The sequence below is a fragment of the Aotus nancymaae genome, unplaced genomic scaffold, assembly GCF_030222135.1.
Source record: "Aotus nancymaae isolate 86718 unplaced genomic scaffold, 86718_ANA_hifiasm-v0.15.2.pri h1tg000141l, whole genome shotgun sequence".
In the NCBI taxonomy this organism is placed as follows: Eukaryota; Metazoa; Chordata; class Mammalia; order Primates; family Aotidae; genus Aotus; species Aotus nancymaae.
This window is the reverse complement of record NW_026988556.1, coordinates 2186713-2202165: the sequence shown is the minus strand read 5'-3', so window position 1 is coordinate 2202165 and position 15453 is coordinate 2186713. Positions and strand designations below refer to the sequence as shown.

Genomic DNA, 15453 nt, shown 5'->3' with positions numbered 1-15453 from the left:
AAGTGCCACATACTATGCTTTTCATTTAAAAAAAAACACACAAATAAACTAATGAAAAACTGTTTGTCTCCATCTCTTATCGACGAGGAAGGGCCAAAGTGATTATTTGATTCCAATTTGAAATGGTGTTCGCTGGCCAATGCCCAAGGTCTATAATTTGGAGCAGTCAAGCTGAGCATTTCTTGGACGTTGTGCTCCTAGGACAGGGCTGTCAGTAATAGGTCTTAAGTGACTGCTGGGGAGGTTGAAGGCATCTGCAATTGCACATGCCATTTCATACTTAGTCATCTGTTCATTGCCAGATCAGTGAAAGGTTCCCTTAATTGATGGATCCAGCATTCTCTTCTCCGCTAGCTGCTGGCACACAGTGGCCACATCTCTGACGTGTGTGGGGAACCTCTGCTGTCAGTGACCCGTGTTTGCTGACTTGTTGCTGAACTGCACTTTATCAAACATAACAGTCACAGTACTTTCATCGAGCTTTTCAACTTCCCCATACAGAATAGGAATCCTCAAAACAGCAGCTCCTAGATTGTTCTCCAGGACAGCCTTCTCTCCATCTAATTTTGTTTTGCCATACAAATTTAGTGGAGTTGGTATGTCTTCCTCTCCGTAAGGTGGATTTGTTCCAGCAAATACGTAATCTGAGCTAATGTAGATGAGAAATGCTCCAACAGCAGCTGCTTCCTTTGCTAAATTCCCAGAAGCATCCACATTAAGTTGAGAGGCAGCATCTGGCTGATTTTCTACAACATCTGGTCTTTTCTCTACTGCACAGTGTACTATAACATGGGACTGAAAATCATGAATGATGTGATGAACTGCATTAGAATCCAATAGGTTAAGCTGTTCAAATTTTGGTCTTGCTCTTCTAAAACCACAGCCAACAGCCTGCCAATTATTCTGCTGAAATTCTTTGTGTACAGCTCTGCCAAGAAGCCCAGTGGCACCAGTAACCAGAACCCTCCTATTGGGAATGTTAACTTCCTCCTCCACCAGCCGGCAGCTCCCGGGAACAAAGTGTATAGAGAGCTCTTTCTCCCGCCCCACCATGCCCGCCGTCTTCACGCTGCAGCCTCAGCGGCCACCAACTCCTCCAGCCCAGGATCGACGCGGGCCGCAACTCCTCTTACCACACTTTTGTGTCAGCTTTGATTGTTATCCCTGTTTGAAAACAAAGAATAAGAACAAAAGAAGAATCATATTCTTCTCCCAAAGTTACCTAGAGATAGTAAAATTTCTGAGGCGAGGACTTAGAGACCTCAAATCTGACTTCATGGAGCTGTTTCTCCACACAAGCTTTCCCTAGACTAACGAGTAGTACAATTGATTCCACACTCTCTCGAAACCTTAGTCCTTCAACAGCTGCAAACACACTGCTCTGCAAATCCCTTAAATATCTAGTTAAATTAGATTTTTTTTCTTTTTATGCCAGCAATGACTTCTGAAAGGAAAACAGACACCCTGGTTCTTCTATGTGATCAGAAAAAAATAGATATCATATAATAAAATGCAGCAGATGATATAATTTCTGTGATCTCACATCATACAAAGTTGAAACATATATGAAAAATGTATTAAAATCATATGATTGAACATTCACATAAAGGACAAAAGACCAAAGTTTAGAAAATAAATTTCAAAATCCTATTTCTGCTCATATATCTAAGCCTTTTCTCTTGATCATAAACACTACATAGATAGAGAAGGCAGCTTTGCTCTTAATGTTACCTGAGTATTGAAAATTGTTTTCCCTAAAATAGCTTCTACCATACATGCATTCATTCTTTCAGTCATTCATTCACTCAATATCAATCTAATACCTAGAATGTTTCAGATCTCGGAAGTGTAATAACTTAAGAACAATAACTTATAATTGAGAAAAGAAATACCAAATATTGGTGATGAAGTTGATTTTTACCTAATTTCTACTTTTGAATTTATATACCATTAATAATTTATGAAATACATGAAATAGAATAGTCTATAACTTTTACTTGTGTATTTCTAACATCCATCAATTTCTGGCCCACCTCTTTGTCTAATAAGTATTTGGCTAATGATCAGATGGGAAATAGAATTTGGTAAAGGTGTCCAAATGGGGAAAGGAAGGTGTTTACAGGGAGGACAACATGAGAGCCCAGCACTATATTTCCCCACCACACAATAGCAGGTGTTTCCTTAAGGCCTCACACCACCACTAGAGAGCGACAGTTCACATGCGAACTGAAGGTCTAACTACAGGAGCCCTTGCTGGAATGCAAAACAGGAAGGTGTGAGGCGGGGACTTTGCGTCAGAAATTGACCTGAGGGGTTCATTTACTCTAGGCAGTTATCTGAAACACAAAATCAAGTGATGTGCTTTAATTTGCTGGCCCTGGGGCCTCTATTATTTAACCTGATTCTTTTTTTGAGTCATGAAAAACAATTACTCTATTTTTTAAAAAATATTTTTAAGCATCTGCGCTGATCTGGTAATTGTGCTCAGTATTATCTATTATTATCTGCCTGCATTCACCATCTGTTATACAGCAGAAATAATGAACAGTTTCATCTTCTAAAATTTTTTAAAATTTTTCTAGGATTTTCTAGGATTTTTTCCCCAGAAAACATTGAAATGATTAGAATCATATAAATTAAAGTAATTTTGATTGAGGATATCACCCTACTATTAAATACCTAATAAGACAATTGAATATGCATTTCAAGTTTATGAGTGCAAATAAACATATATATTATTGATTAGGCACTCTCTTGTATTAAAGTTAAATGTCCTCAAGCTGGAAAAGAAATCAGAGTTTCTTTTTCTCAGCTTTATTATATGAAAAGTTTATATGCCACAAATAGACTAATTTGATTGCTTTACAAACATATTGCCTTTTTAAAATGCTAAGTGAAATAACTTGCAAAAGGAACTTGAAAACTGTCAATGTCAATCTGTTCTAGCACACCATATGCCAAATCTTCAATAGAACTGAAAATTCCAGCATTACTGTAAAATCATTTATTTTCTTTCTTTAAGAAATAAAAAGCAGAGTTAGTAACTTAGTCTGTTAGGAATTGTGCCAAAGTAAGTTCCACTAAGATTTGTGTAAATATTCTAAGTGATGTTTATTTTTTTTCTGAGAATTCTGTCCTAAATGATGCTTACTTCCTGTATAACACTTACTAAGTAAACAATATGCGGAGGAACCGCGGGAGGAGCCGGAGGAAAGAGCGCGGGCAGCGCGGCGCGCCGAAACCTCGGGGAGCCGCCCGCTCGCCGGCGGTAGGGGCTGCGGGGCGCCCGCCAGCCTCTGGGTCCCCTCTCCCGCCTGGCCCGCCCCGCCCCGGCACCAGGCAGCCCGCCGAGGGTCGCCGCGCCAGCCAAGGTGGGATGGGGGCCCACAGCCACCGCCCGGAGCCCGAGAGGCCACCTGCGTGCTCGAGGCAAACTTGTCTCCCTCGGGTAACCACCCAAGACGATGAGCGGCTGAGATGGAGACATCTGCCTCAGCCACTGCCTCCGAGAAGCAAGAAGCCAAAAGTGGGATCCTGGAGGCCGCTGGCTTCCCCGACCCGGGCAAAAAGGCCTCCCCTCTGGTAGTGGCCGCAGCGGCAGCAGCGGTGGATGCCCAAGGAGTGCCGCAGCACCTCTTGCCACCGTTCCATGCGCCCCTACGCATTGACATGAGACACCAGGAGGGAAGGTACCATTACGAGCCTCATTCTGTCCACGGCGTGCACGGGCCCCCCACTCTGAGCGGCAGCCCTGTCATCTCTGACATCTCCTTGATCCGGCTTTCCCCACACCCGACTGGCCCTGGGGATTCCCCCTTCAACGCCCCCCACCCATATGTGAACCCCCACATGGAGCACTACCTCCGTTCCGTGCACAGCAGCCCCACGCTCTCCATGATCTCTGCAGCCAGGGGCCTCAGCCCCGCTGACGTGGCCCAGGAGCCCCTTAAGGAGAGGGGTCTGTTTGGCCTCCCTGCTCCAGGCGCCACCCCCTCAGACTATTACCACCAGATGACCCTCGTGGCTGGCCACCCCGCACCTTACGGGGACCTGCTGATGCAGAGCGGGGGTGCTGCCAGCGCACCCCATCTCCACGACTACCTCAACCCAGTGGACGTGTCCGTTTCTCCAGCCCTCGGGTGACACCCCGCCTGAGCCGCAAGCGGGCGCTGTCCATCTCCCCGCTCTCAGACGCCAGCCTGGACCTGCAGCGGACGATCCGCACCTCATCCAACTCGCTGGTGGCCTACATCAACAATTCCCGCAGCAGCTCGGCAGCCAGCGGCTCCTATGGGCACCTGTCGGCGGGCACCCTCAGCCCAGCCTTCACCTTCCTCCACCCCATCAACCCCATGGCTTACCAGCAGATTCTGAGCCAGCAGAGGGGTCTGGGGTCAGCCTTTGGACACCCATCACCCCTGATCCAGCCCTCACCCACCTTCCTGGCTCAGCAGCCCATGGCCCTCACCTCCGTCAATGCCACGCCCACCCAGCTCAGCAGCAGCAGCAACTGTCTGAGTGACGCCGACCAGAGCAAGCAGAGCAGTGAGTCGGCTGGGAGCAGCACCGTCAACCCCGCCGCCATTCACAAGCGCAGCAAGGTCAAGACCGAGCCTGAGGGCCTGCGGCCGGCCTCCCCTCTGGCACTGACGCAGGAGCAGCTGGCTGACCTCAAGGAAGACCTGGACAGGGATGACTGCAAGCAGGAGGCTGAGGTGGTCATCTATGAGACCAACTGCCACTGGGAAGACTGCACTAAGCAGTACGACACCCAGGAACAGCTGGTGCACCACATCAACAACGAGCACGTCCACGGGGAGAAAAAGGAGTTCGTGTGCCGCTGGCAGGCCTGCCCGCGGGAGCAGAAGCCCTTCAAGGCACAGTAAATGCTGGTGGTGCACATGCGGCGGCACACGGGCGAGAAGCCCTACAAGTGCACGTTCGAGGGCTGCTCGGAGGCCTACTCACGCCTGGAGAACCTGAAGACGCACCTGCGGTCCCACACCGGGGAGAAGCCGTACGTGTGTGAGCACGAGGGCTGCAACAAGGCCTTTTCCAACGCCTCGGACCGCGCCAAGCACCAGAACCGCACGCACTCCAATGAGGTACCCCCGAGGGGCACACACTGGGCATGCACACGGGGGCCCCACCAACACCCCATGGCTTGTAGGCATCTGCAGGCCAGTAGATAGCCAGGTGCCTGGTGTCCCTCCCCTACCCCTGACCGGCTGCACATCCTCAGACACAGACCAAGACTCAGACCTGGACAGACCAGTCTCTCTGAGCCACATCCTCTCCTCTAAAAGATGCCCTATGAGGTCCCATGCTGTACTGACCCTCTCTGTGCCTCCATTTCCTTATCTCTGTAATAAATATAATAGTGCCCTCCTCAAAAAAAAAAAGAAAGAAAACAATATGCAACACATCCTTTAGCTCAAGTTATAATGGAGTTATTACAACTCATTAAAGCCAGTCCTTGCTACCCAAGATTAGATGGATAAAAGGCGATCACTGGCCCCTGCCTTTTGAAAGTTACCTAATTGTAAACCAAAGCATGTATTAGATTGGTATAAAAGTAACTGCAGTTTTTGCCATAATTTCTGTGGTGAAATGAATAGGTTTGCTCTCCGCAAAAATGTGGTTGGAATACTTGTAAAAGAAAGAAGAAAAAAATTATTCACAGAGATCTAAAATCCTGAAACCAGCTCAAGTAATATCTGAATGTCTTTATATTGTTTTGAATTGAATAAAATGAGAAGTGAAAACAAAAAGAAAAAAAAAGATGTCATTCTAATTTATTCTGTGCCCTGGAAATAAATTTTCTCTCATTTTTTTCTTTAAAATAAAATTCATATACACAGACACACACACACAGGGGAGGAAATTAACAAAATATCTCTAACCAGTGAGTATAAAATTTTAGTGCAGCATCATGAAAATAATTCATCATAAATCCTCCACTCACAAATCAGATTACATAGGAAACTACATATTATAGTTACAATTATGACTACTTTGAAGAAAACATGAAACAAAGAACAACCCTTATGCATAATTCACATGAAGAGATTGATAGTGGTAGAGTCGGCAGAAGTATTACAAGTGGTGAAAATGGTGATGTTGATATCAGTGGTATTAATGATACTACTTCTCTAGCAACCCAAGGAAGAAAGTATATAAATGGGAAGATGAGATTTTAACATTTTAAATTCAAAATGTCTGCTTGACACTGAAGTAGAGAGGGTGACTAAGCAGTTGCCAGACAAATATGAAATGCCAAAGTGAGGTCAAAGCTGAAAAACAGGCTGTAAGAATTAATGCTATTGGCTGGATGAGACAATCTAAGAAGCTGGTGTAGATAGAGCAAGTAGAGAAAACAGAGGGGTAAAAAGCATCTTCAGAGAAATGACTAGGGACATAGAAGGAGAGAAGTTTCGTGCAAACCAAACTGAAAGAGAGAAAGAGAAAGAGAAAGAAGTGGAAATCAAGACGAGAACAGAACCAGTCATTAGTCTTGTAAAATGAAGGTCATTGGGAGTCTTGACGGGAACAGTTTAAGGTGGAGTACTAACTACAAAAGCCTGTTTCAAGTGGGATACATTTTTTAAATAAAACCTTTCAGCATGATTTTGTTATTTCCCTAGCTAACTAGACCTATTCAGTTGCAGGTATAATGTAATCACAGAAAAGTGGATTTAATTGCAGGGGAATATTATATAAGCAAAATTGTATTAGTCAAGTAACACAACTGTGACAAGAGACAGTAATTTCATCGTCATGATACAAAGGTGATTCGGCTATTACTAACAGAATTTTACAATCCCAGCCGACTTAGTGCTCATATTAACACAGATATTTTAAGAAAAACAATTTGTTGCTTCACTGAAATTTAAGATATATTGGTTCTATATTTATACTTCTTAATTTTCTCATTTTATCTTCTTTTAAATTTAATTATTTGTTAGTTTGACATACTTTGTATTAGGCTTCTCTTTTACTAACAAGTGTAACAAATTATGACAGTAATTAGAACATTCTCTCAAACCTTGAATGAAATTGTAAACCACCAATACCTCTAAAAATAGCCTTGAAATTAGTAACTTCTTGTTTCTAAGAAAAGAAGTTCAATTGACTTCCTATAAATTACATAGTTTTTGTGGTGAAATGAAGAGAAACGTGTATAGGAAACAGATGTGCAGGAGCTCTATCCTTATTTGGTTACAAATGGATTCTGAAGTTTTGAAGAAAGATAGAAGGTGAGTTCTCCTAAAACCACGACACTAAAAACCATTCCAACATCCAAAGCAAGATTGAGAAGTACATTTCCTACAACTGGTTTATCCAATGGCCCCTTATTAGATCTTTTCCTTTTATCACCTTGTGTAATTGTGTAATCTTATTATTTTACAATCCCTTTTTTTGCAGGTAAAATGTCTTATTTATAAGGCTTATATATATAATTCAACTGTAGGCACACAGGTCAGAGACTATGGTATTCATTTTTTACCTCCCAGGGTTCTTACTTTTCTGATAGTCATTGTGAAGCATGGGGCAATAGTACTTTTTGGTGTTAACATCTGGATAAACAGAGATATCTCCTATTTTACGCATCAATTTAATATTAGATATGTTCTGCTGTTCTTCTGGATACAAAGTGCTCATTGATTTTATCATTCAATTGCATTTGACTCAGTACAACTATCACTCAATCCAATCATGTGGTCAATGTAAAAAACATAGATACACAGCCTTAGCCACTATAATCAAAGTTATACATTTTGCCTTTACAGAATTTTGCGTTCTGTTTCTTTGGAAAAAAATCATCTGCCCACACAATATGGTCCTGGGAGGTTTTCAGTCAGAATACGCCATTCTCTTGGTTGAAATGATTGCTTTAAAAATAGGCAGATGAAACTTCCTATGAAATAAAATATGGATCTACATACTCTGGCCACAGTAAATAGAACTATGTTTTTTATTTGTATGACCCATGTTTACAGTTTCCTACAAAAGTTCATTTCCACGTGTTTATCAGAGAGTCAAAACATTCCTTATAATTATCCCCAAAAAATACCAGATGCAAGGAGTTGGAGAATCAGCTGTTGTTGAGCTATAGGCTGCAGAGAAATTGTTTGCTCATTCTTTTATAGTATTGATTGGTATGGCTCCTAGGCAGTAAAATTATACGTATCATACAAAGAATAAATGTATCAAGAATGATATGCCAATTTTTGCTAGGATTTGTCCCCAGATTTCTTCACACTGTGTTGCAGGTCAGGTTCCTCAAACACAGACTCTCAGATGAAGGATTACATAAAGGGTGTTAAGTAGGAAGGGAACTGAAAATCCACGTGTGGATGAGAAAGAAAGGATTGGGCAAAAGAAGACATTGAATTGTGATGTAATAACAACAAAGTCTTCAGCTAACATCATAGGGAGCTCTGAGGCTGAATGCCCTTCAAGTTTATCCTGATACAAGGCAACAAGTCCAAGCTTTTGCAGTCCCACACAAACCAGCCATTTGATACATCTGGCACTGGGAGAGAGTGTGACTTCAAGAAGGCGGTTCTCTTTAGCTGAGAGCCATATAGGGAAGATTCAGTTGAAAGCCTCTGACTCCCAGGTCAGTCAGAGAGAATGAAGCTTCACTCCAAAATGGAGACATGCCATTGGATCCACTGTATATGGAAAACTACTTTTTAAATCAAAAGATAAGGCAGACATATATACATATATGCACATAGATAGAGATTGATAGATAGATAATATAGAATTTTCTTGATCAGGCTCCTTTGCTTAGGGCTAGCACCATATATCTGAAAGTCCACTAAAATATCCAACTCAATCTCCCACATATTCCAGAAACAAAAGTGATCATTTTGTAAATCTAATTTTTATCTCCTATTTTCTAACCCATTTGAAAAATACTGCCCACAGTTTTAGGAATGAAAGCATGAAGCCATCCTTGACTCTCTGTCTGCATCTTTTATCATTAAATGCCCCCATCTAATAAATCCTAGACTATAATGACTAACAATGTCTTTAATTCAACAACTTTCCTTCATCTCTACTTCCACTGCATTGGTCTTAAAGGCAGTCATCTCTCTATGGTATCCCTTTATTTTAGTTCATCTTGCACCTGTTAGCCTGAGTGATAATTCCAAAAATTAATACCTAATTATAATTAGTCACAAATTTGTAACAATTTATTACTTTCTTTCTGTACTTCGAATAATTCCAGACTGTTTAACAGCATTTATTTCACGTCGTAATCTGGCTTTGTCTCTTGCTCTATTCTTTTTTTTTTTTTTTTGAGACGGAGTTTCGCTCTTGTTACCCAGGCTGGAGTGCAACACCGCGATCTCGGCTCACCGCAACCTCCGCCTCCTGGGTTCAGGCAATTCTCCTGCCTCAGCCTCCTGAGTAGCTGGGATTACAGCCGTGCACCACCATGCCCAGCTAATTTTTTGTATTTTTAGTAGAGACGGGGTTTCACCATGTTGACCAGGATGGTCTCGATCTCTTGACCTCGTGATCCACCCGCCTCGGCCTCCCAAAATGCTGGGATTACAGGCGTGAGCCACCGCGCCCGGCCCTCTTGCTCCATTCTTTAGTCTCATTGTAGTAGGCCATTCTTTCTCCCATCCCTAAGACTTGTACTTTTTGCTCTTGTCTACAAAGTTTTTGTTTTTTTTCCTCCCCTGCCTTATTCACCTGGCAAACTGTGTCATCTTTCACTTCTCTGATTAAATACTTACATAATTTTGTAGAATGCTGCCTTGAGAATAAATTCTCCAAGATGTGTTCTACATGCTCTCATAATTACCTGCTTAATTGTCTTGCCAGACCTTAGCAGAAATAGTAGAAGAAAGGCCTACAAAAAATGATTGCTTCATAACATCGACAAGAATATTCACAAAAATTGTCAAAACAAACTTCCTCAGAATACTGTAAATTAACCAAAGACTTGCCAAAATCTGGCAAGCATGTACTCAAGAAAATAGGTGAATTTAATTGAGAACAGTGGGCTTTGTGGCAATTTAACTTGCCCTAGTCCCATTCCACTTTCCTTAGCTTCAAAGTAGGCTGGGCATGGTGGCTCACACCTGTAATCCAAGCACTTTGGAGTCCTGAAAAAGTATAGTAGGTCTTACAACTATAGTAGCAATAGTAAACGGTAGCACAACAGGCCTCGGGGGGAAGAAAGGATTTACAAGTCCTCAAAAATTATTCTTAAGGTACTGTCATTATTTAAACTATCCAACATTATCTTGGAAATTCCCACCTACAACTTTATTTGATCTGAAACAGAGCTTGCTCAATGCAAAGGGCTTTTTCCCTAGCAGGTATTTGACAAAAACAATCAGCACCTATTGCTGTTTGTAGCTGCTTAATGTGGAAGCAGCTGGGGCAAAGAAAAAGCCGATCAAAAAACTTAAGAGGGAAACTTGAGGGATGGGCTGCCTATAGTAGGGCATTGATATGATCCGAAATACTGATACGACTCCAATGAATGGAGGAACACCAGGGTCCTTTGTCTCGCATCGATTTAGATAACACAACATGGACACACATGGAGCACATGGAGTGGTTTTAAGGAGCAGAGAGTTTAATAGGCAAGAAAAAAGGAAGAAGTTCTTAGGTACAGAGATGTGGGGGTGGGGGACAGTTTCCGAGCAGAGAGAGGAAACCCCAGTGCGTAATAAATAGTAGGTTATATTTAGAGACTGGAAAAGGTGGTGTCTGATTTGCATAGGGCCGAGGGGATTGGTTTAACCAGGTATGTCATTCACATAGCCTACAAATAAACTGGCTCTCTTACCCTAGTCTTTTAATATGCAAATGCACAGTGGAGACCTCTGGGGGTGGACATGATTTGTGGCACACATGATGACAAGGAGAATAGGGTGGGTCTCGCCATATTGGATGGACCCAGTTTCTAATGGCTGGCATTTACATATCAAAGCTTGCTGGCCTTGCCCTTCAAGTTGTTTTATTTTTACTAGAAAAGAAAGTTTTCTGGAGCTGCTTTTATTAAAAGAAACAAACCTTACCAAGAATCACTTATACTGTCTGCCTAAAATAATTTCTTAATAATTCCTATAATAATATGAACAATAATATCATGAGAATGACCACACTGTCCAAAGCAATCTACCGATTCAATGCACTTCTTGTGAAAATACCAACATAATTTTTCACAGAATTACAGAAAACAATTCTAAAATTCATATGGAACCAAAAAAAGAGCCTGAATAGTCAAAGCAATCTTAAGTAAAAAGAATAAATTTGGAAGCATCACATTACCTGACTTCAAGTTATACTACAAGTCTATCATAAACAAAACAGCATGGTACTGGTATAAAATTAAATATATAAACCAATGGAATATATTTACCAATATATTTACCAAAAATTAAATATATTTATGAATAGATGGATAATCCAGGAATAAAGCCAAATACTTATAACCAACTGATCTTTGACAAAATATACCTAAATTGGGGAAATAATTCAACAAATGGTGCTGGAAAAACTGGACAGCCACATGCAGAAGAATGAAGCTGTATCCCTATGTCTCACGATATACGAAAGTCAATTCAAGATGGATTAAAGACTCAAATCTAAGACCTGATGCCATAAAATTCTAGAAGAAAACCTTTAAAAAAACTCTTGTGAACATTGGGCTATGCAAAGAATTTATGATTAATACTCCCAAAGCAAAGGCAACATAAACAAAAATAAATAAATAAATAGGACTTCATTAAACTGAAAAGCTTCTGTACACCAACAGAAATAATCATCAATGTAAACAGATAACCCACAGAATTGGAGAAAATATTTGCAAACTATGCATCTAACAAAAAACTAATATCCAGAGTCTACAAAGAACTCAAATCAGAAAGAAGAAAACAAACAATCCCACCACAAGTGACCAATTTGTACGTAGATCTGCCATTTGATGTACCAGGATTAACAATCCAAGTTAAATAGAACTAAAAGAACTCATTATTAGCAGATTTGTCTTACAATAAATGCTACAGAGACTCCTTCGGACTGAAGTAAAAGAACAACTAGGCAGTAACTTGAATCCAAATGAAAATTAGAGATCATTGGTAAAGGTAACTATATGAGTAAATATAAAAGACAGTATTAATGTATTCTTAATAACTGCATTTTATACTAACTCATTAAAATAAAATTACATAAAGCAATAATTATAAATGTGTATTTGTATAACAACAATAAAGAAAGAGGGAGGGTCCAGAGCTCTACAAGAGTAAAGTTTGGAGATACAATTCAAATTAAGATTGTATTAATCTCACCTTGATTGTTACGAATTAGAATGTTAATTATAATTTCTAGAAAAAACAGCTGAGAAAATATATTAAAATGAGATAATATAGTTAAATTGGAGAAAATATCTATTTAACACAAAATAATATAGTAATGGAATGATAAAGAAGTAAGAAAATAACAAAAGTGAGATTTAAATGCTACCAAATCAGTTATTACACTAAATTTAGATGGATTCAACACTGTGATCTAAAGGTGGATATTGGTTGAGGCTGGGAGCACTGGCACAGGCCTGTAATCTTAGCACTTGGGAGATTGAGGTGAAAGAATCACATGAGGCCAGGAGTTCAAGACCAGTCTGGGCAACATAGTGAAACCCATCTCTACAAAAACAGACAGACAGACAGACACAGACACACACACACACACACACACACACACACTTTGTTTAAAAATTAGCCAGGAGTGGCGGTGCACACCTGTAGGATTAGACAGGAGGATCACTTAAGCCCAGGAGTTCAAGGCCACAGTGAGCAATGATCATGCCACCGCACTCCAGCCTGGGAGACAGAGTGAGACACTGTTTCTGGAAAAAAAAAAAAAGTAGGCAGATATGGGAAAAATGAACAAAAAATGGGACCCAATTGAGTGCTGTATACAAGAGACACATCAAGGTTTAAAATACACAAATTGTTAGAATATAAAATAATAAAAAAGGTATACCACAAATGCAGTTATGAAAGATAAAATAGGCTTCAAAAAATTATTTCTAGGAACCTAAAAAGACATTTTACAAAGATGAAAAGGTTAATCTGTCATAAAGACATAATAATTTTAAACCTCAGTACACCTAAAAATGTACTCTCAAATTTATAAAGCAAAAACAGAATTAAAGGCAGAAAAAAAGACAATTAAGAGCTAATAGTTGAATGAACTGAACCAAACAGAAGACTGTAAATTGTAAACCAAGACCAAAAATGACTGAGAAAATTCTCAATCAGTTTTAGGGTTTATTGGGCCAAGGTTGAGGATACACCCAGAAAAAAAAAAGGCAAGTTACAGTACAATCTGTGACCTGCACTTTTTCCAAAGAAGGTTTTGAGGGCTTCAGTATTTAAAGACAAGAGAGTGAGAAGAAAGAGAAAGAGGAAAGAAAAGAAAAGCCCTGCTAACTCTTTTGTCTTTAAGTACTGATATCTATCCTCAAAACCTTCTTTGGAAAGAGGTTACTTTCTTGTGTAACCACAAGGTAACTGGTTACATTCTTATGAGGCTCTGATTCACATCACTGAATCTACATTTTACATGTAAAAAGATAAAAAGAAATGGTGGAGGAACCAACCGTTAATTATGCATTTGGATTATATTCTGTTAATCCACATTTTACATAACATAAAGTAAGCATGTAAAATTGTATCTCTTGTAACAAAAGCAAATCAGTTTTTGCATGACTGTTCCCAAGCCTAATTTTCCCTTTGGCATAGTGGGTTTGGGATCTTGAGATTTTATTTTTCTTTTACATATTCGCACCACCATTGTTCAAAATATTTTGGTGAAAGCATTGTAAAAGAAAATGAGTTTCTGGTCACAGACTTGATCTGATCCCTTGTCACTAGGATGCTTTATTCCTAGAAAGAGAGGTCCCACAGTGTAAGGAAGGCTTATTGCAAAAAAACACCCTAAACTATAAATTCTGTAACTTTCTACTGCCTGCCCCAAACCTATAAAACCAACTCCTATCCCACCGCCCTCCACTGACTCTCTTTTTGGACACCCAGGTGAACAAACAGCCATGTTGCTCACACAAAGCCTGTTTGTGGGAGTCTCTTCATTCAGAGCACGCATTTAACACCATCATTTACCAAACATACCCTGCTTTCCTTTTACATTTTTTTTTTTTTCTTTGAGACGGAGTTTCACTCTTGTTACCCAGGCTGGAGTGCAATGGTGCGATCTCGGCTCACTGCAACCTCCGCCTCCTGGGTTCAGGCAATTCTCCTGCCTCAGCCTCCTGAGTAGCTGGGATTACAGGCACGGGCCACCATGCCCAGTTAATTTTTTGTATTTTTAGTAGAGACGGGGTTTCACCATGTTGACGAGGATGGTCTCTATCTCTTGACCTCGTGATCCACCCGCCTCGGCCTCCCAAAGTGCTGGGATTACAGGCGTGAGCCACCACACCCGGCTCCTTTTATATTTTGTATACAGAAATTTTTTATATCCATTAGCTGTATGTACATATATTATAATGTTAACTCATTGTAATTCTTATTTTTAGTGAAAACCTAGAAGGTTGGAGATTTTAATTATGTATGAAGAGCAAAGCACAGGACAAAGGACAATGCTGGAAACTAGGCTTCATCATGGCTCCTAATGGCTTGTATGTAAACACCTAAATTTATAGGGAAATAGAAGCAAAGTTTTATACCTTAAAGCATCTAGCAGAGACAACATCTGACCTGCTGGAATAATTCAAATGAAACGTCCAAATTAAATTGAAATCATTCAATTTATTTTATCAAAAATTTGCAAATTATCTCTATTTACTAAAGCTTAGTAAAGTCACGTGAACTAAAAGGCATTTGCGTTAAAATTTTTATTTTTCTGTTAAAATATTTAATTTAAGTGCTTATTATTTTAAAGCCAATTAATTAGAGCTCTTTTATATATTTTGGTAGTAAAACATCACATTCAAATGACATGTATAAACACATAGGCCTTGAAGCAGATATTATAGATTTATAAGTTCATTATTTGCCTCTGTTTTAAATTCTTCTCTCCCACTTTAGACTATCAACTTCTTTCAATTACCTGTCTTATTGCCCTAGGCAATCGTTGGCTTGGCAACCTTCAATTTGCATTTCTAAAGGAAAAACTTGTGTAAAATAAGATGGAGAATTTATTTATTTGTTTATTTTTTATTTTTTTGGAGACGGAGTTTCGCTCTCGTTACCCAGGCTGGAGTGCAATGGCACGATCTCGGCTCAACGCAACCTCCGCCTCCCGGGTTCAGGCAATTCTCCTGCCTCAGCCTCCTGAGTAGCTGGGATTACAGGCACGCGCCACCGTGCCCAGCTAATTTTTTTGTATTTTTAGTAGAGACGGGGTTTCACCGTGTTGACCAGGATGGTCTCGATCTGTTGACCTCGTGATCCA

At 40.3% G+C, this 15453-nt stretch overlaps 1 protein-coding gene and 1 pseudogene across 1 annotated transcript in view; one reads left to right on the top strand and one right to left on the bottom strand.

Moving 5' to 3' along the window:
• Nucleotides 1–48: 48 nt before the first annotated feature.
• LOC105734258 (methionine adenosyltransferase 2 subunit beta-like) lies at nucleotides 49–1080 on the bottom strand (annotated as a pseudogene).
• Nucleotides 1081–3477: 2397 nt separating this feature from the next.
• Nucleotides 3478–15453, top strand: part of LOC105734257 (zinc finger protein GLI2-like) — a 35937-nt gene continuing 23961 nt past the window's right edge. The window contains 3 exon segments of the mRNA XM_064371596.1: nucleotides 3478–4117; nucleotides 4120–5105; nucleotides 9847–9950. Of these exon segments, the coding sequence (XP_064227666.1) occupies nucleotides 3478–4117; nucleotides 4120–5105; nucleotides 9847–9950 (1730 nt within the window).